The sequence below is a fragment of the Heloderma suspectum genome, chromosome 3 (assembly GCF_057233095.1).
Source record: "Heloderma suspectum isolate Gila_16-S chromosome 3, 16-S_ref, whole genome shotgun sequence".
Lineage (NCBI taxonomy): Eukaryota > Metazoa > Chordata > Lepidosauria > Squamata > Helodermatidae > Heloderma > Heloderma suspectum.
In genome coordinates, this window is record NC_139460.1 from 227,462,716 (window position 1) to 227,483,985 (window position 21,270).

General features: G+C 41.8%; 1 protein-coding gene across 1 annotated transcript in view; it reads left to right on the plus strand.

Moving 5' to 3' along the window:
• Positions 1-21,270, plus strand: part of DNTT (DNA nucleotidylexotransferase) — a 174,782-nt gene that overhangs the window by 139,231 nt on the left and 14,281 nt on the right. Inside the window, exons 9-10 of the mRNA XM_084841922.1 lie at positions 2,228-2,491; positions 5,553-5,636. Of these exons, the coding sequence (XP_084698048.1) occupies positions 2,228-2,491; positions 5,553-5,636 (348 nt within the window). The remainder of the gene's footprint in view (positions 1-2,227; positions 2,492-5,552; positions 5,637-21,270) is intronic.

The window sequence follows — 21,270 nt, forward strand, 5'->3', positions numbered from 1 at the left end:
GGTGCACAGCCCTAAAAAAGAGACATAGCTGCTACATATAGATGTAAAGTAATGTCTGTTTTGGCCCAGATATGCTTGCAGAATTGACATGGAGTGCAGTTTACTTAATGTTTTTTTAAAAATCAGCCGTGATAGGCTACGTAAACATTTACGTAGCCTATCATGGTGTTTTTTAAAAATCTAGCCGTGATAGGCTACGTAAATCTTTACGTAGCCTATCACGTTTTTTTTGTTTTTTTTTAACCTGGAAATGGCGGTGGCAGCCGGTTGGAAGACCGGCCGCCACTGCCGCTGAACTACCGCTGCTGAACCGCCGCCGGTAGGAAGATCCGCCTAAGGTAAGTCCCGTCCTGGGGGGGGGCGGGGGGCCGTTCCGCCACCGATTTCAGGGGGCTGAATGCGCTGGCATTCGGCCTCCCCGAGATCCGTGGCGGAACTTTCGTACATCCCTAGGCTGGGCTGGGGTGCTGAAGCTCTGAAGTGCACCAAGCACTTTGGAGAGCCCCTGGCCTGCTTCGGGTCGCTTCGTGCCCCTTCTGCTTCACCTCAGAAGGGGCCTGAAACGGCCCAAATTGGCCCACTTCGACTCGGGGTTTGGGCCTCGGGATGAAGCGGTGCACAGCCTTAAAAAAGAGACATAGCTGCTACATATAGATGTAAAGTAATGTCTGTTTTGGCCCAGATATGCTTGCAGAATTGACATGGAGTGCAGTTTACTTAATGTTCTCTAGCCTATAATATTCAGATTAGGGCATTTTAAGATTTTCACTGTTAACTGCCTTTGCTAAAAAGCCCTGTTTGCAACCTAGAGAAATGCTGTTTCAGCAGCATTATGTGAAACAAGGGTATTGTCCGGTGCCTCATCAAATCAGGTTAATCAGAAATGTTGTCCCAATGGATATACTCTTAGGCCTTGATTATTATTTTAAAGTGGCATTCTGAATCTGAGTCAGATTTCAATTGCTTGCTGAAGTCAGCACCTGTATAACTGTTGCTTAATTGCATTTAAAAAACCAACAACAACATTGATATGGTTATTTGCAGGTTGATCGTCTTTATATGTTCTTCCTACTTACCTTTACAAATTGCTAAGCCTCTTACTGATGGGAAGGCAATAAAGAATAACTTAGAAGCATTTATTCCTGAAATGCCCTTCTCATTGTATTTGCTACCTAGCACCAATGGCAAATTCTGAAACTGTATCCACTTGAATTTATATTATTCAATCAACAAGGGGAAAAGAATGTTTCATAGCTGAGCTTTATTGCTAACTTATTTAATGGGCTTATAATTACCTGGAATAAACCAAAGGGAGTACGGTGTTCTGTCGATGGGTCCAAACCACAAAACTAGAAGCAAAGGTTTCTGTAATGAATAAATCGTCTCACTTTGTTGTATACCTATGATATGGCAGGTAGTTAAAAGTAAAGCAAGAAAGATGAGATGCTATCCCTACGGGCATCCACATAATGCCATCTGTAGTAGAAATTAAATTCAGAAAATAAAATTCTGAGGTAAAACAAATATCCAGCAAACAATGCAACAGATGAAAAAAAAGTAGGGAGCAAATAGTCTCAAGGTGAGATGGTCAAGGTCAGCTTGAAATCCCTATGTGTTGAATCCAGACTTAATCATACTTGGAGTAGACCCACTGAAATCAATGGGATTTATGTCAGTCTTGACTAACTTAAGTCCCATTGCTTTCAGTGAGTCTACTCTAAGTATGACTAGGTCTGGATCCAACCCTATAATTAACATCAATTGCATACCACCTCTAGAATAATAGTGGTTGCCAATCTGCAGACGGTTGACATGGTTGCACCTTTTCCTCTTCCAAACACAGATACGAGGAACCGTGAGAGAAACTTTGGGCCAGCCACTCAAACAAATGGGACATGGATCTCAAAGTTGTGCTATCTGGAAGTACTACAAATTTGAGGGTTCTTAAAAAATTGTTACTGTGCATGTTGCTGGACTTACATGGTTCTTTTCAATAGCTGTTATCGAAATGGTGTGGGATCCAGCTACACCAAAAGACCCCACACACAACATAAACCAGACCTAAGCCTAGCTGTAATGCCTAGACAAATTATTACTCGCTCCACGTTTGTAGTGTTCTAATTTTGGCTCCTGAACGACTGTGCTTCATCTGCTCTACTAGTGAGTTATATGTATTGGATTTTTAACAAATTAAAATAATGAACTGTGAACTATGTGCTCTTTCTAGGGATTGCTCTTATACTATGATCTTATTGAATCAACATTTGAAAAGACAAAACGGCCCAGCAGAAACGTTGATGCTTTAGATCATTTTCAGAAATGCTTTGCGATTTTAAAATTACACAAGGAAAGAGTGGGCCATGGCAGTTCCATTATGTCAGTTGCTTCTGCTGAGGAAGAAATGAAAGACTGGAAAGCAATTCGTGTAGATCTCGTTGTAAGCCCCTTTGAACAATATGCATTTGCTCTGTTAGGATGGAGTGGCTCTAGGGTAAGTAACCTGATTTCCTTCTCTTTGGAATGCTATCTAAATTTTGATATCGCGGTACAGTGTGCAGTTCCATTCATCTGAATGTATTTCCTTTTCTGGTGGTCTTCCTCTGTCCACAAGGTTTTTTTAAAATTTCTCATTCTTCTTCCAAAGAGTTCAGAGTGCTGCTTTATCTCCCAAGTAGGCTGAGAAATAGTTAGCTGACTAAGGCTACCCAGTGAGCTTCATAAGCTCATCAGGGATTCGAACACAGATCTCCTCAGTCCAGGTTCAATGCTATATCCATTATACCATTATGTTTCTAGTACTAGGTTGTGCTGTGTGTTAAAAATATTTAAGAAATTGTTACAAAATCCAGTTGTTAAGAAGTTTAACCCACACATATGGGAAATCCCAATTTTAAAATAAATTATATATCTTTGGAACACTGGAATTTTGTAGAATTTGACATTTTTTTTTTGCAAATGAAGGACCAGTAAGAACCATGCACTATACATTTTCCTTTCCTGAGATTGTGGGAAACACTACTTGAACATTTTCATATTTTTCCATACAACCATGAAAACTAGAAACATACTTCATACAAAACGTATGACAGCTGAGTTTATTATAAAGGTTTTAAGAGAAGAGGTGCTTGAGAATCCAATTTCCTTGTCCTTTTAAAAATGCATTCTTAGTTTCTAAGGTCCCTTAATAAAAGCATCACAAGCATACTTGTAAAATGAAATATGAATGAGTTATCATTAATTTTTTGTATGATTCAGTACTTGCAATTTTTGTAAAAACTTTCATTTGGAAAATAAAAATTAAAAAAGCATCAAAAGTAAACCTGAAATACATAAATAAAATTTAAATAAATAAAAAGTCTCAAAGTTATTTTTTATGTTATGGTTGTCTATTCATGATGTTCAGGTTATTGCTTGATTGTATTTTATGGTTTTGCATATGTTCTACACCACCCTGAAATCTTATTAGACAGAAAGGGCTATAAAATGATTTGATTAAATAAATAAAAAAGAGATCACCTTGAATGTGTCCCCACCCCATTTTATCCAGAAATGGTGTAGCTTTTAAGTCCCTTTAAGACTCCTTTTCAGATAGTATGTCAGGAGTATTCGACCTTTTGGGGCCTGTATGCACGTTTTGAGTTTTGAGAAAGTGTTATGGGCAGCTTCACAAAATGGCTGCTGTGTGGCATGGCAAGTTACGGGGGTATGGCCAATCACAAATGTACTACTGCAACAGACCTCTTTTTCCACAGAAAGGTAAGCTGGTAAGACTAAAAGACAACAAACTTTCCCAGCTATCTGAGTATAAGGCAGAGCTGTGGATCTGAGCCTCAAAACACAACATCCCCCTTAAGATGAGCTGCCCACCCACCTCTCTCTCTCTCTCTCTCTCTCTCTCTCTCAGAAATAGCCAGTGTGGTCCCCCAGTCCAAATGAAGACTATAGGGGGCTGTAACGCTTTTCTGCTACAGTCACAATCCATATCAGGGTGTGTATGTGTGCACCTGCATTTTGCATAAAAAGAGGTCCTATTTGTTCCAATCGGACATTGTTTTCCAATACAAACTGCCGGTGTGGGGCCTCTGATCTGGATCAGGACTCTAGCATGGCGGGGTAGGGGAGCTTTAATTCTACCTCACCCCCCACCCTGATGCTGGCCTAATTCAGATCAGGACCACACACCTGTTTGCATTGCAAAAAGACGTCCCATTCGTTTCATTGGGACCTCTTTTTGCAATGCAAACTGTCCGCATGCCCTTCTCATTCTGGTTTGGGACCACAGCAGGAGGCAAAGGCTTATATCCCCCTATCCCCCCCCATGATGGGGTCCTGATCCGGATCAGGCAGCCCACAATGGCAATTAAACCACTTTTACACACACACATTCCTCCCTCCTCCTTTCCTCCCCTGCCCTGCCCTGCCCTCCTGTCACTCAGCTCCATTGCCCTTGTCACTCCCCAGGACCCTTGGCATACCTTTCCCTTCTTTTGGGGGGCAGCTGAGCATGCTTCAAAGCGAAGCAGTGGCTGGCAGCCACCCTCCGTTTTTCCTTTGATACAAATGTCTCTGGGGCCCAGAGGCATTATGGGGAAATTAAAATGGTGCTGGAGGTCAGCACTTAGATTTGCAGCAGGCCTAGCTTCTGTTGATTTCTTTAATTATTAAAAAAGTTTTAAAATATTGGGAGGGGGGCTTGGTGGGCACCAAAGGGGTAGTCTGTGGGCACTGTGGAACCAGAATGTGTTGTGCTGGAGCCCCCAGGTAGTGTAAATGAATGCTGCAATTCTATACACTTATCTGGGAGTAAGCCCCACTGAACTTAACAGGATTTACTTCTGAATAGATTCCTGTAGGATTGCCCTGTAAGCTTGAACACAACGCTGTGCACAGTGTGTTCTTTCTTTTTAGATGCCTTTAGGCAAGCTTCCACCAAGCACTTCACAGACTTCTGTGCTCACTGGAAAAGTGCAAACACCTAAGCTTTTTGACTCAGACAAATTGTGTGAGTCACAAGCAAATGGAGTCCAGCATGTGTTTAAATTAAACCATCTCTTCTTATAAAACTATAACAATCAGCAAGGCAGTTAGCAGCAGACAAAGCTAATGTGATGTAGTATCGCATGTCAAAAAACAGTCCCTCTGGGTGAGCATCCATTATGAAACTCGCATGAACTGCAGGCTACATTCATTACAGAGAAGAGAGTAATGTATGATTGCAATTTCATATTTCTTAGTGTTATCTGTACAGTAAGAGGGACCTGACAGACTTCCTTGTAAATGGTGACTCTGCCTTAATGCCAGCTTTAAGGGATCATTCTTGCTCCAGTATTTTAAAGCAGTTGCAATTGGTGCAGATCTGTGGCATGCATCTATTTCTAGCCAGAGAAGTGTGTTTCAACACCAGTCTTTAGTAAATCCAATGCTACAAATACTTTTTAATACTTAAAATTGAAAACACTATAATTTCTTAAAGGGTGTCCTTTTAGCCTGTTAGAATTTAGATAATCGTTTTGGTTTGTTATCGTAACATTGAGACTTTTATGTGTGTGCAGCAATTTGAACGTGACCTGCGGAGATATGCCACCCATGAAAAGAAAATGATGTTGGATAACCACGCTTTATATGATAAAACTAAGGTACTGTTCTTTTCTCCTCAAATGTCATTGCTGGAATCATCAAACTTCCTTTATGCTGTGTGCTGTCTGTTTTGGCTTCAGTTTGTCAGTCATATCAAACAATAGTTTCCAATCCTTTCTGCAGAAAATGTACCGCTTGAAAACTCTAGCCTCAGCAAACAGACCTCTTCTTGCTATGTTAACTGAAGGTCAATTAGCAATTACCTTGAGATATTTCACAAAAGCAGCACTTTATACAAAAAGTACAAATGAGCAGTAATTGTTATTTATGTTTGTAGATGGACAGCAGATCTTGGTTTTCCTGCCCGCTTCTAGAACATCTATTTGGTTTGTTGTTGTTGTGAAGCGAAGTCTCTTGTCAAGAAACAATGATAATTTATTGTTGTCACCAGTAGGAATGTTCTTTACAATAAGGAAGGGTGTGCGCATGTAGGTGCAAGGTAGATTCAGATCTTGAATGTGAGTCATGACGTTTCCTCTGTGCATAATTCCCTGCTATCCAGTGCTCCTTGCTCCTTTGTCTTTATTTTATTTATTTTCTTTTTATTTATTTCTATGCCACCATTTTTTTCCATTGCTGGAAACATATGGCCCAGGTATGTACATTTTAAGTGATCGCTATCATGGCAGCTTAGAAACAAAGGAATAATGGAGGATAGCATATAGGGTGATGGCAGGACCTGGGGAGGGAGAGAGATCAGGGTTAGGTTTGGTAAGTGAGGTAGAAGCAGAAACAACATCCCTAACACAACCCTAAAAGCCTGCTAGTTCCACACAGTTTAACTACCTGATAGTAAAGAAATCTGGGATCCGCTCTGCAGTTTATTAGTAGGCTTCATAGTCACTCCTGTTAATGAACATTTTTTTTCCACTGTAAAAAAACAGCAACACACCAGCTTCCTCTAACAGTGTTCAAATCATTGCTTTGAACATTCACCTTTCAGGAAGCATGCCCTCCTCGGAATTGACTTTGTTTGCAAATAATGGGCAGTATCCATGGTAGTCCTACATAAACTAGGCCCATTGACTTCAGTGGGTCTACCATTGGATACTGCCCATTGTCAGCACATTGCTGAATTTTATTCGCTACATAGTTTTGTAATGTCACCCTTTATTAGCTACTATCTCCCCATATAACTAATCTAGAAACCATTGTGCTCACTCTGAGTTAATTTTGTTCTGTGTAATATCAGCACATAGCCAAATGTAATTGGCACTGTAGGATCATGATGTCATCACATTCACTATCTGATCCTTGATGTACGCTGATCACCTATGTGAGCAATGCAGGAGGGAAAGAGAAGCTCTGACCCAGGGGAAAATAGTAATTGAAGCAGCTGCTGCTAAGGGAAACAATGGTGACTAGTTCCTCAAAATGTTTTGGGGAACAATTTCTTACCCCACCCCATAAGTAACTTCTAAATGGTAGAATATCTGATGCAGTCCTATTTACTGGCTTCTTAAAGAAATATCTGGGTACAGGATGCTCCTTAGTGTGTGTCCTATTAGCCATGCAGCTTAACCTTAAAGGACCACGGCGAGCAGTGGTGCAATTTGGGTTGCTGCTGGCTTCTGCCAAGTCAGCCTGTCAAGGCCACCAAAGGGCACTTTGCTCAGGGCCTCTCAGACCTGGAGGTGGCCATGTTGTTAACAGCCATTTGTACTTTCATAGTACTTCTTTTTTTCTCGAGGAATCTGAGTAACTGGAGCACATTTTATGAAACTACAGAAAGTAATTTTTGCTGAACACCTGGGTACCCTTCTAGCAGATTAAGTTTCTGCAGCGTTATGTGTCACCTTATAAAGTACCGTTCAATGTATAACTGGAAGAGTATTCAGTCACAAGGCATAATCTAATAATATCTTCATTCAAGCTAGCATTTTAGACCAGTTTTTAGTAAAAGCAGGTCTGTAATTGCTCCACTTAAAATGCTAATATTCAAATATAACCCACTCTGTTTTGGCTTTTTAGCACTGACACTTTTTCTGCTATTCCTTTATTTTGATTTTTTGAAGAATTTTGCCTTGGGTCGATGTAACACATGTGTAGCAAAGAAACTCATGATGAATACAAACCATGGTTTCCTTGTAATCCAAAAACATTCATTTATTTATAAATATTTATAAATATTAATTTATAAGCATGCTTTCAAGTGGAAACCATAGTTTCGCAAACCATAGTTTTAAAGGAACCTGGTTTGTGTTAACAATGGTTTATATCTGGGCACATATAATGCCAAACTAGGGATGTACGAAACAACTTACCTGTTTTGTTTTGTGACATCCGTGGTGGGGGGTAGTTGCTCCATCCCTCCCCCTGAAATCCTCGCTGGCTGGCTCCGCTCCGCGGCGACTCCACGGAGCCGCCGGCCAGGGCCGCCTGCAGCAACATCTGGCCGCTACTGGGCTGCGCAGGGACGCAAATGGTGTCCCTGCGTTAGCTGTGATAGGCTACGTTAAGTATTTACATAACCTATCACGGGAAAAATCGTGAAGCGAATGGTGGCTGCAGATATGGCCGCCATTTGCAAAGCAGCGCGAATGGCACCAGGTAGGTGCTCCGTTTCGCACACCTTCTGCGGGGTGGTGGGGCGGGGGGCTTCGTTCCGCCACAGATTTTGGGGGGCCGAATCTCACTGAGATCTGTGGCGGAATTCTCCGCCATCCCTATGCCAAACCATGTTTTAATGCTGGATAGGGAGAGGTGAAATCAGTCCAGAATACAAGGCATCATAGAGCCTGATGTTATGTATTCCCTTGTTATTAGGGTAAAGTGAATTGAAAATTATTTGAAAAATCTCAGATGATCGGTGCTTATGCCACAGTGTGTTAATCTGTTAAATTAAGGCTGCAACTCTTTATAGACTTACCTGGGAGTAAGTCCTATTGAAGTGAGGGAGCATAAGAAGAGCCATACTAAATCAGGCCAAGGGTCCATCTAGTCTAGCATTCTGTTCACACAGTGGCCAACCAGGTGCCTGTGGGAAGCAAGTAGGATATGAGTGCAATAGCACCATCCCGCTCATGTTCCCCAGCAACTGGTATACAGAGGCATACTGCCTCTGAATATGGAGGTAGTATATAGTCACCATGGCTAGTAGCCATTGATAGCCTTATCCTCCATGAATTTGTCTTATCCCCTTTCAAAGCCATCCAAGTTGGTGGCCATTACTGTGGAGGGATTTAGTTCTGAGTAAACACATGTAAGATTGTGCTGTAGGTCAAGTGTATGTTTATGTATGGATGTATGGATAGAAGCAAGCCACCACTTATTGTGCTGATTCCATTTAAAAATACCCCATATGATTATTCAAACCATTTGGGTAACCAGTTATATCTAAACCAGGGGTGGGCAACATGTGGCACGTGGGCTGCAAGTGGTCCCCATCACCCACTGGTGAGGCCTCTGTCCCCTCCACCCCGCAAGCCAACAAAACTCATGGCAGGAGAAAACCCTGGCAGCAAACCACTAAGCAAACCTGTTTTCAAGCAAGATTCATTCATTTTAAGCTTCTGCTATGGAAGCCTAAAACAGCCAAATCTTGCCTGGAAACTAGTGAGATTTGGCCGCTTTAGGCTTCCTTAGTGGTTTGCCACTGAAAATTAACTGGTACCCTGCCCCCTCCTGGCACCTCTGGTGGCAACTATGGAAAGATTGAGACGTGCATGGTGCCCAGTCCACTGTGAGGCTGGACCTACAGATGACTGGCTCCTCTTCTAGTTGGAGTAGCCACGCCATGGCAGGGATGCAAGGGATCACTTAGGTGCTTTCAAGTGCTTCTTTCTGACTTTGGCTCCTCACACAGTTCAAGAGGCAACTTTCCAATTCCTTCCATATTTTCTGTATTGGTTTTCAGGCAAGGCAGAGGCTGCATCTGGGGGACAGAAACTGGGATGTCCTACTTCATATGTAGTAGCTATCCAGATGGCTCTTTGTGTCCTGGTCTTTGTGCAGGGCCAGTATCAAGGGTAGGCATGGCCAGGGATGTATGGATTGTATAAAATTTGTCCCATCTGTGTTTCACCGATTGTCAGGTGCCTTCTGTTTCATTGTCTGCCCATTGACAGAATCGGATTTTTTTGTTCCTTAATTATCGCAAATGCAGATTTGTGCAAATGTGCATTTGCGCAAATTTGCATGTGCGGAAATCCCCCCAAATGCGCATTTTCACTCAGGCTATGAGTGAAATGTACATTTTTGGCTGTTTAAATTTTTTTTCCGTGTTTTTCTATGACGAAATTTGAGCAAAATTCAGGAAAGTTAGAAAAATGGACTTGTGCCTCCTCTTCATAATTTCAACCTGCTTGTTCACCTGCCTCTTGTTCTGACAAAGGTGGTGGTGAGAAGGAGCAGCAATAGATGCCGCGGCCTGCTTCTCTCCAAGCAAGCAAGTGGTAGCAGTGATGAGAAAAAGGACGAGGAGCAATAGCTGGTGACAAAGGCGGTGAGAAGGTGGACTCCCAGAGGGAGGGGACCAACTGAGAGTGTCTTGCCCAAGGGCCCTCAAAAGCTTGGAGGCAGCACTGCCTTTGTGTATCCTGCTTATCTAGACTGCTAATAAAGCACTCCGGTTTTCCAAGGCTGTTGTTTTTACAGCAGCAACTGCAAACATTTTGTTTCATCTTTGTTTTTATTAGAAAGAAATTCTAGAAGTGGCTTTCCTTGCCAACTAAAGAGGGACTTTTAATGGTTCTTTACAAAACTGGATGCTATAGTCTAAAGTTTGGCAGATGCTCTGCTAAAATTATGTGGTGATAACGGAGAGGCAGTCAGTCTTGAGAGAACATCTTGATGAATTAAACATGGTACAGCTGCAGCGTTTGCTTTAGATGTCTGCAGTAATGACTGGATTAGCCATAAAGTAAACATAAAGATTCCAAGTTTATAATATTGATTTCCAATGTGATCGGTGTTGTTCACATAGTCATTACTACAATTAAACACTGAGTCATTGTAAACAGATGCACATTCTTTCACTTACTAAGTGCTTCCCCAGCACTAATCTCTTTGGGCAGAAGAGCAATTACACATTCAACTCTGGGAATTTGTTCTTCTCTGCACCTGGCCAGCTTTAGAAATCAAGTGTTAAAATAATCTCATCTCTTCTTCCATCATAATAAAGAATGACCATTCATTGTTGCCCGCATTAAAGCTTTCTACACAGCAGTCCAGTTGGCAACTTTAATTGCTGGAGATCCATAATTCATGAGGTCACTTTTACATGGCTGATGTGTAAATCCACTTAAAGCTGAGATGAATTAAATTGCCATGTGCATAACATTCTTACAGGTTTTGCTTCTGCTTAAAATAAATGTCTAGAAACCACATGTTCAGCACAAGAAGTAGTGGTAGAAGCACATGCAATATTGTGATAATGACAGCCGTACAAATCTAACATTCTACCAGTTGGTTGACAGTCTGCCAATGTGGTGGGCTGTGCCGTTGGACTTCCTATAACATCCTCTGCCTCTATTCTTTATGTTTACCCTCCCTATCTTCCTTGTACTCTAGCCAAGCAATTCTTTATAAAGGCAACAAAACCTAGTCATTTCACTTGGGGCTTGCAACCAGGCCTTCTGATGTCATAGTTAGCCTTATTACCCATATAATGAGTCAGCTATGGCTACCATTGGCACAAATACTTGATGTTTGTGGTTTGAACCATGGGACCCACAAGAGGTTGTATTGGGGCAATTGATCCTCTACTCTGAGGTCCATGAGCAGCTTCTGCATAATTGAAGCACATTACAGTGTATTTATGCCAAGGGCGTTCTGAGTTCGATTGGTTTAAACAATCTCAGAGCCTTTTGCTATGAAGGAACAGACTTCTCAAAGCTGCTTATAAGGTAACATAACTAACTAAAATACTATATCAAAGTTTTAAAAAATCTCTCTCATATGAATGCTGTATCTGAAAATATTTTAACTATGCTTTGCGTTATTTACATGCTGTGAAGCATAATGGTGCTAATATTCTTGGCATGTCTTAGCCATTTCTTGGTAATTTATTTGAAATGGAAATACATCTGAAAAGTTGTAAGATAATTTAATCATAATCATTAAGATTGTGGCCACAATCCAGTGTGGTATTTTGCATATGGATGTACCATTGAGTTCAGTTGGTGTTCCCATAAGTATGCATGTGCCATATACGATAATCACATTGTCATTGGTTTGGGGAAAGACAGAAGACTTGTATAACTGTTATCTCTGCCCTGTGTTTTATTGAATTTTTTGTGCTTTGTAGTAGGGATGGCAGAGAATTCTGCCACGGATCTTGGTGAGGCCGAATGCCAGTACATTCGGCCCCCCGAACTCCGTGGCGGAATGGCCTGCCCCCCCCACGGATCCCCCCCGGGACGAGACTTACCTGGGGCGGACCTTCCGGGAGGTGGCAGCTCCAGTGGCTGCTTTGGCGGCGGCAGCAGCTGGTCTTCCGACCGGCCGCCGCCGCCGCCATTTGCAGTCTTGTGTAAAAAAACCCCCACACACGACGTGATAGGCTACGTAAAGATTTACATAGCCTATCATGGCTGGGTTTAAAAAAAACAACAACCCACGTACGCAAATGGTGGCAGCTACGGCCGCCACCATTTGCGTTCCTTATGTTTGGCCGTCTTAGTCTATGTAAATATGTACGTAGACTATGATGGCGAAAATAAAGGGGAACGCAAATAGCATAGCGGGCGCTATTTGCGTCCCTTTTTGATTCGCCGTTTTAGCCTACATAAATATTTACATAGGCTAAAACCGTGAATCAAAAAGGGACGCAAATAGCGCCCGCTATGCTATTTGCGTTCCCCTTGATTTTCGCCGTCATAGTCTACGTAAATATTTACATAGATTAAGATGGCCAAAAATAAGGAACGCAAATGGCGGCGGCCGTAGCTGCCGCCATTTGCGTACGCGGTCCCCCCCCCCAGAGCCCTCTGCGGCCGGAAATCTGGCTGCGGACGGCTCTGGCCTGGCTGGACCTGGCCGGCTGCTCCGCGGAGCTGCTGCAGAGCACAGCCGGCTGTGGAGGATTCCGGGGGGGAGGAACGGATCGCCTCCCCCCCCGTCGAGGATTCCGAGGGGAGGGACAGAATGCCTCCCCCCCATCAACATAATCTGCGGAAAGGTAAGTGACTTTCGTACATCCCTACTTTGTACACCCCCCTGAAATCTAGTATAATGAAGGGCAATCTATAAATGTTTTAAATAGATAAATAGATTTTGAATTGTAATTATTATTTGTAAAACAAGCTTATATATGAAATGAATTGATTTTACCCCTGGGCTTCACCTTTTAGATACAGCTGAAACCCTGCCTATCAAGTCTGGTCCACAATGCTGTGGCAGACTGTTGATGGGGGCCAGTTACAGGGAGCATGTAACTCCCTTGTTAAAGCAGCTTCACTGACTACCAGCCTGTTTCCAGGCAGAATTCAAAGTGCTTTGTTGTTGTTGTTCAGTCGTTCAGTCGTGTCCGACTCTTCGTGACCCCAATTCAAAGTGCTAGTTATGGCTTATAAAGCCCTATACGGCTTGGGACCAGGCCACCTGAAAGATCACCTTCTCCCATATAAGCCTGCTGCCCGGTCTTAAGATCTTCTGGAGAGGCCCTTGTTTCAAGACCGCTGCTTTCAAAGGTGTGTTTGGTGGCAACCCAAGAGGGGGTCTTTTTGGTGGCTGCTCCCAGGCTGTGGAACTTCCTGCGGAGAGAGACTTTGCTACCTCTCCGTTGTCTTTCTGTTGGAAGGCAAAGACTGCTTTATTCAAGAAGGCCTTTGGCCTGTAAGTGGGTCTGTTGGGTTGGATGCTGTTTTATTCTGTAATTGTTATTGTGATGTAACCCTCCCTCAGGTCTATCTGCCTGTGCTTTGGGACAGCTGTCCTCACTGTCCCACAAACTTCAGTCCCTAAATTCACCAGGTAAAAGAGACATCCAATATGCCAAATTGGTTCCCTTTACCCAACCAGAAGTACCCAGGAAGTATGAACACTCGAACACTATTAGTAGCACAGAAAGATGAACAAGATGTAGGATGTTATAATTTAAAACCAAACAAATTAATGTTTAATACAAAAGATGTTATATCTTATAATTAATCACTCAGTTCTCGATCTTACCCTGCCTACTCTATCACTTCTGACTCCTATTCTCATAACCCCACTGTCTAGATGTAGCTTCATCAAACCCTAAGGCCTTATGTGTCCTATCTCCAAACCCTATCTCCTATCTCACCTACTAACTGTCTGTTCTTGCCTTTTATGAACTCAGTCTCTTCACACGCACAAGCTCATCCCATCTTTCACTCACTTTCTGCCAAACATTTAATCCCAACTTACCTGGGTTCTTCTATTTAACACAGCAAACACATATAAACATTAATATAGACTACACATGGCAAGCATTGCAATTTTGTCACAGTTATGTTTTTATTGTATTTAATGTGTTGTTTTGTTGTTTTAATCAATTTTAATTGCATAAGCCACCTTGAGTGCCATTTTTGGGTAGACTGGTGGGGTACAAATAAAATAAAATACATGTCCAGATGTTTGGTGGAGAAGGGAGGGCAGGAGGGGTATGCTTTCCATAACAAATAGCCAGACAGAGGACTTTCAGTTTTGTTTTTAAAAAGTTGTGATGCACAGCCCTGGAACTGCATGTGCGGCATTTATTTACATGAACACTCCTGTAGGGATCACTGTGTGCAAACCTGCTTGTGCATGCATTTGGACCCTAACTGAACTGGGTAATGGGTTTTACACATGAGTTGTCCTTCCTTACAAGCACTAAATATGAAAACGTGACTCTCATCAGTCTCATAAGTTTCTCATAACAGCTGTTGCACTGCATGTGCAGAGTGGGAGGAGCACAGAGTTTTGTTGAATTCTATGGGAATTCCTCTGAACATGAATACCGCATCCTCGCACAGGGAAAGATCATGCCCATGGCAGTTATATAATATAAATATCATGAGAACTAGGCATGGAACTGGAGGAGAATAAACCTGATGGGTTTGTAGAATTTTTTTGTTAAGAATTTCAGGATGCTAAGTAATTTGTAAATAACATGTGCTGTGTTTTAACATCTGCAAGATAATCTGTTTTATCTAATAAGATCACTTAGGATGACTTTTTAAAGATGAGATATCATTAAAAAAAAAACTTTTCCTTTTAGAAATATATGCAGTTGCATTTATTTCAGATTCCGAAACTTGTCCAATAGTAAAATTAAAATAGGGTATATAATTCTGGTTCATATTAGCTGCAAAATGTATTCATGCTTAGAATTATTAGAATAAATTCCATTGCATATTTTAATACCATTTCTCATGATTTTTCTCAAGGGCTCAGAGTCAACGGCTTATGCTGGGAAAACTCCTTGTTCAATCAGACTTTGTTATAATGTCATTTCAAAGAGTGATGGTTTTCCATCTAACTTATTTGTCATTATATTTGTAGCTGGATTAGGGATAGATTAGATCTTTAAAGCAGGCGCTGTAATGTGAATATTTCTACAACAAAATGCCAGTTAAATGCAAAATTTACATTCTTTGTATAATATAATGCCTGAGGCATATCAAATTGTTTACCCCTGGAGACTGTTGCTCTATCAAAGAGAAACTACATAAATATCTTATATACAATACAGTGCAAAATTGCCTCCTATCTTTTTCCACCCAACACAAATTTCATGTTGTAATCCCATTTGCCTTTCAGCTTTTATCTTTTACTACATCTGGAATAGTTCCAGTACTGCATTTGCCCTTGCTTCTCTTGCTCCCCTCTGTGATTTTCACCTAAGCAAGCGGTTCTTTTTTTGTTGGGAAGTCACTTCTAAACTTTCAGATTCCAGTGCCAATTGGCCATCTACAAATTTGCTGCCAGACAAAATTACTGTAGGTTTTGCCATGTTGTGTTTACGTGACTTTTATTGTCATATATGGTTTTATTATTTTTATTTTGCTGGTTTAAATCATTTTTGACAAATGGGGTGCCACAGGATTCTGTCCTGGACCCAGTGTGGTTCAACATCTTTACGATTGACTCAGATGAAGGAGTGCCCCTTCATCAAATTTGCAGATAACACCAAACTATGAGAGGTAGCTAATATCTCAGAAGACAGAAGCAGGATTGGAAATGATCTTGATGGGATGGAGAACTGGGCTAAAACTAACAAAATGAATTTTAACAAGGATAATGTAAAGTCTTTTGTTTAAGTATGAAAAATCAGCTGCACAAATATAGGATGTGTCACACATGGCTTGACCACAGTATATGTGAAAAGGATCTAGGGGTTATAGACCACAAGTTAAACACATCAGCAGCGTGAAGCAGAGGCTAAAAGGCTAATGCAAGTATAGGCTGCATCAACAGAAGTATAGTGTCCTGATCACAAGAAATAATGATACCACTCTATTCTGCTTTGCTTAGATCTCACTGGGAGTACTGTGTTTAGTTCTGGGCACCACGGTTTAAGATGTTTATTGACAAACTGGAATGTGCCCAGAAGAGGGCAGCTATCCTGTTTTGCAAAGGCCCAAGGCTCACAGGGAGCAAGGGTGGACTTACTTTGGGGACTGCTTATTAGGTAAATTCTTGCTAAGCAAGGTCCAGTCAGGCAAAGCACAGCAGCAGGATCTTGTCCAATACAGTCACAGCTGGCAAAGTCAAATCTTGTAAAGTCACGGTAAGTAGAATCACATCAGATAAGATCAGCTGAGTAGAGTCATGGCTGATAAGTTCACAGTAGATAGAGTCACATCAGGTAATGGTCAGGTTCAGACAGACTGGATCAGAAACCCAAACAGCTCCCAGGCTGCCTTTATATTAAATAACAAATCTGCAGTACTACCATTGTGGAACCTTTCTGTGTTTACAGCAGGCTCCCAGACGGCGACCACATGATTGCTGAGAGGTGAAATTTTAATTTTCAAGGTTCCATAGAACTCAGTGAAACAGCACCATCTAGTGGCTATTTTAATAGCACAGCAATCCGACATATTTTAATACTTCATTATTTCCGGATCTATTTAACATGGAATAACCAGGAAATACCTCTGGATGTGCCCTAGAGGTTAACAACATAATGAAAAGGACCCACAAACTTCTGTGAGTGAGCAATCTCAATAGCAGGATAAAACCTCTGTGTGAAGAAGCCCCCAGTGAGCTTGGACTGGCTTGAGCTCCCCCCCCCCATTGAAGTGTTAGAGAGATACTGCCTCAGCATAGGGTTGAAGCTATCCGAAGCCTGATAAAGACAGGAATGGCCTGTTTGGCATTAAGTCTCCTTGAAGGAGCCAGCTGAGTTTCTTTAAGGGCCCTGGCTTGTTTTTCTATCCTTTGGCTTCTGTGAGGTTGAGGAAATGGAAATCCTGCTGGGGTATTTTCCTCTGAAGATGGTGGTAGGGCCATGTCCTCTGGCTGGGAGGCCATGGGAGAAGGTACCAAAGGCTGTCCCCCAGGGAAAGCAGCCTGAGTCTTATCGTCATCTGAGTCTTCCTCAGAGCCCTGTGGGACCCTAGGTTCAGAGGCCATGACAGTGAAAGATGTTGAGGGGCTTATAGACCAAGTCCTTTGGGGAAAGATGGAAGGAATACTTATCAAGCAGTGCCAAGAAGCACTTATGAGTGCTTATCAATGGGACCTTCTCAAACTGGGGAGAGGTAACGAGTGGGGTACCACAGGGCTCAGTCCTGGGCCCAGTGCTCTTCAACATTTTTATTAATGACTTGGAGGAGGAGGTGCAGGGAATGCTGATCAAATTTGCAGATGACACAAAATTGGGCGGGATAGCTAATACTTTGGAAGATAGAAACAAAATTCAAAGTGATCTGGATAGACTGGAGCACTGGGCAGAAAACAACAGAATGACATGTAATAGGGATAAATGCCAAGTTCTGCACCTAGGAAAAAGAAACCAAATGCACAGTTACACAGTGGGGGATACGTGGCTCAACAACACTACAAGCGAGAAAGATCTTGGAATTGTTGTCGATCACAAGCTGAATATGAGCCAACAATATGATGTGGCTGCAAAAAAGGCAAATGCTCTTTTGGGCGGCACTAATAGAAGCATAGCTTCCAAATCCCGGGAAGTACTAGTTCCCCTCTACTCAGCACTGGTTAGGCCTCATCTGGAGTACTGTGTCCAGTTCTGGGCACCACACTTTAAGAAGGATGCAGACAAACTGGAGAGGGTTCAGAGGAGGGCAACAAAGATGATCAGAGGACTGGAAACAAAGCCCTATGAGGAGAGACTGAAAGAATTGTGCATGTTTAGTTTTGAGAAGAGAAGACTGAGGGGAGATATGATAGCACTCTTCAAGTACTTGAAAGATTGTCACAGAGAAGAAGGCCAGGATCTCTTCTTGATCATCCCAGAGTGCAGGACATGGAATAATGGGCTCAAGTTACAGGAAGCCAGATTCCGGCTGAACATTAGGAAAAACTTCCTGACTGTTAGAGCAATACGACAATGGAACCAATTACCTAGAGAGGTGGTGAGCTCTCCCACACTGGAGGCATTCAAGATGAGGCTGGACAGCCATCTGTCAGGGATGCTCTGACTTGGATTCCTGCATTGAGCAGGGGGTTGGACTCGATGGCCTTGTAGGCCCCTTCCAACCCGACTATTCTTTGACTCTATGGAATTGGGATATTTTAGCCTGAAGAAGACCATTAAGAGGCAACATGATAACCATCTTCAAATTGCCACATAGATGATGGAGCACATTTGTTTTCTGTTGTGGCAGGGGGTAGACCCCAAACCAATATGTTCAAATGACAAGAAAGGAGATTTTGACTAAACATTTGGAAGAACTTCTGATGGTACATGCTGTTCATCAGTGGAATAGCCTGCCTTGAAAAATGGTGGACTGTCCTTTCTTAGAGGTTTTTAAGCAGAGTTTAGATAGCCACTTATTAGGGATGCTGAAGTAGTGGATTTTCAGCTCTGGCAGGGAGTGGACTAGATGACCTTTGAAGTACCTTCCAACTCTTTGATTCTATGGTTCTACTAGGGCATAGGTATTATATAGGTGAACCTAGGTCTTCAAAACAGGGAGCTGTCTTTTACTTTTTTCATTAATATTTTATTCATTTTGATATCCTTTGATAAATGATAAGTATCATAAAGATGAATGTGATCAGGTAACAGACTGTAAGACCTCTGGGCAAGGACCTGTCCCTGTTTTCAATGTAAAGCACCAGGCATATTGATGTTACATCGTCATCATCATCATTATTCAGTGTTCTTTCTGAAATATTAGCATTACTGCTAGTATTGTAGAAGTTGGATAGAGTTTTCTGCAACCTGATTTGTAAAGATACATACATAACATTCAGCATTACATACACGGATTCACATCAAACATATTAATGCCTTGTGGTTTGATTTTTTTTATTATTAAAAAAAGTGCTAAACAGACTGCTGAAGGGGATTTGGTTAAACGTGAGGGATTTGGTTCAAAACCCGACTCTGTATTATTTGTGGTATTTGGGCATAACTTCAGTCACAGTAATATCTGTTTCTTGAAATGGTTTGCTAATTTGAAGGGCATGAAACAAATGGTACAAGAGATGAGAAGGCTTTTCAGATATGATATGTAAAGCAAGCAAGGGACAGAGGTGGGAGAAGATAAGAGGTAAGTGCCATAATAGCTGGCAATGAAACGGTAGCTCTGGGCAGTAGCGAGGACTAGTATATATGATACATGGACCTAATGAAATTCTATTCCTATGCAGTTTTATGGACAACTGAACAAAAGCATGCAATCCATTTTACTTGATGCTATAAATACTTAATCTGTGTTGTGTCTTTGTAACAGTTGGAGATGTCAGTGGTTGTGCCCAATATTTTATCTGAAGACTCAATATTATTTACAGAAGCTTTATTGTCCTTAATAGTTTTGTAATGGAATATTTGAGCAAAACAGTTACATCTTGCTGCCATGTTGTTGCTGTTGTTGGAGGAACATATTTTTGAGCTCTTGTCTAATTTATTATCATTCACTATGTTGCCTTCTCTACTGAAGTTTCCCCCCAGGCTTGTCAGTCACCACTAGGGATGTACGAACTGTTCCATTCCTCTTGACTTCCGCGGTTTGCGTCCAGTGCTCCATTCCACTGTTCACAAGCCCCCGGAATTCTCCTCTTTTTTTTTTCTGCTCCGAGAATTACGTAGATAAATACGTAACAACAAACGTAATTCCTGTACCCAGCTGTCTTTGTGAGTCTGCATAACTTCCATAAGAATCACTAGTTTTCGTAAAAGTTTACGTATTTTACCCCTGCCATGCAGTAATTACTATCAGCAAAAAGACTTCCACTGCTGACATGTGTAGGAGTAAGTTCCATTGAACTCAATAAGACTTACTTCTGAGTAGGGATGTCAGAGAATTCCGCCACGGACTGAAATGGGATCGAATTCCCTTCAGTCCGTGCCACGGAATCCCCTACGGAACAGCACCACGAGGTCCTGTGGAGACAGCAGTCATGTGGCTTTTTTTTTGTCATCCGCAAAGAATTGCGAAATTTTTGTAAATAAAAACGCAGTGTTGTATATTCCAATAATAAATACGTAAGGTTTTTTTTTTTTTTTAATGAATTGTGGAGTGGTCCTGGAATGGCATGGTCATTTTAAAAGGTTTTTTTCTTTCTTTAAAACAGTGTTGCTGTAAACAAATAATTTAACGCTCAGGCACACCTAAGACAGCCTTCTTTTGGGAAGCCCCTAGGAAGAGGAAGAGTTTTGGCTGAAAGTAAATGGAGACGGAGGATTTCAATAAAAAAAAGTAAATATTTGGAATATTTAGTAAATATCATGGAAGTTATGCAGACTCACGGAGACGGCTGGGCACCAGAATTATGGTTGTCGGTACAGATTTATCTTTGTAATTTTCGGAGCGGAAAAAAAAGAGAAGAATTCTGGGGGCTTGTGAATGGCGGAACGGAGCACTGGCTGCAAACTGCGGAAGTCAAGTGGCACAGAAGGTACACAATTTGTACATCCCTACTTCTGAGTAGACAAGCACAAAGTTGGTTCTCCTCTCCATTTTAGCCTCGCAATGTCAACAACACTGGATGTGGAAATATAAAGCTTAGCAGGGAGAATAATACATGGTGCAGGGCTCCAGGACCGGCATGGTCATTTTAAAAGTTTTTTTCTTTCTTTAAAACAGCGTTGCTTTAAACAAATAGTTTATCTCTCAGACACACCTAAGACAGCCTTCTTTTGGGAAGCCCCTACAAGGAAGAGGAAGTATTTTGGCTGAAAGTAAACTCCCCAGCGGAGAAGGAGGATTTCAATTTAAAAAGAACATACACAAGGCAGTAGGCACAATTCATTAAAAAAAAAAAAAACTTACAGATTTATTTACGTACATTTTGCAACTCTTTGCGAATGACAACAAAAAAGCCGCATGACTGCTGGCTCCGCAGGACCTCGTGGTGACACTTCGCAGAGAATTCCCGTGCCATGGACTAAAGGGAATTCGATCCCATTTCAGTCTGTCGTGGAATTCTCTGACATCCCTAGTCACCACAGTAGGTTCTCCATTTTTGTGCTTTTGTTTAGGATTATTCATTCTTGAGTGCTTTAGAAAAGATGCTGCCAAGTTTTGCAGACTCAAGGGGCTGAGGTAA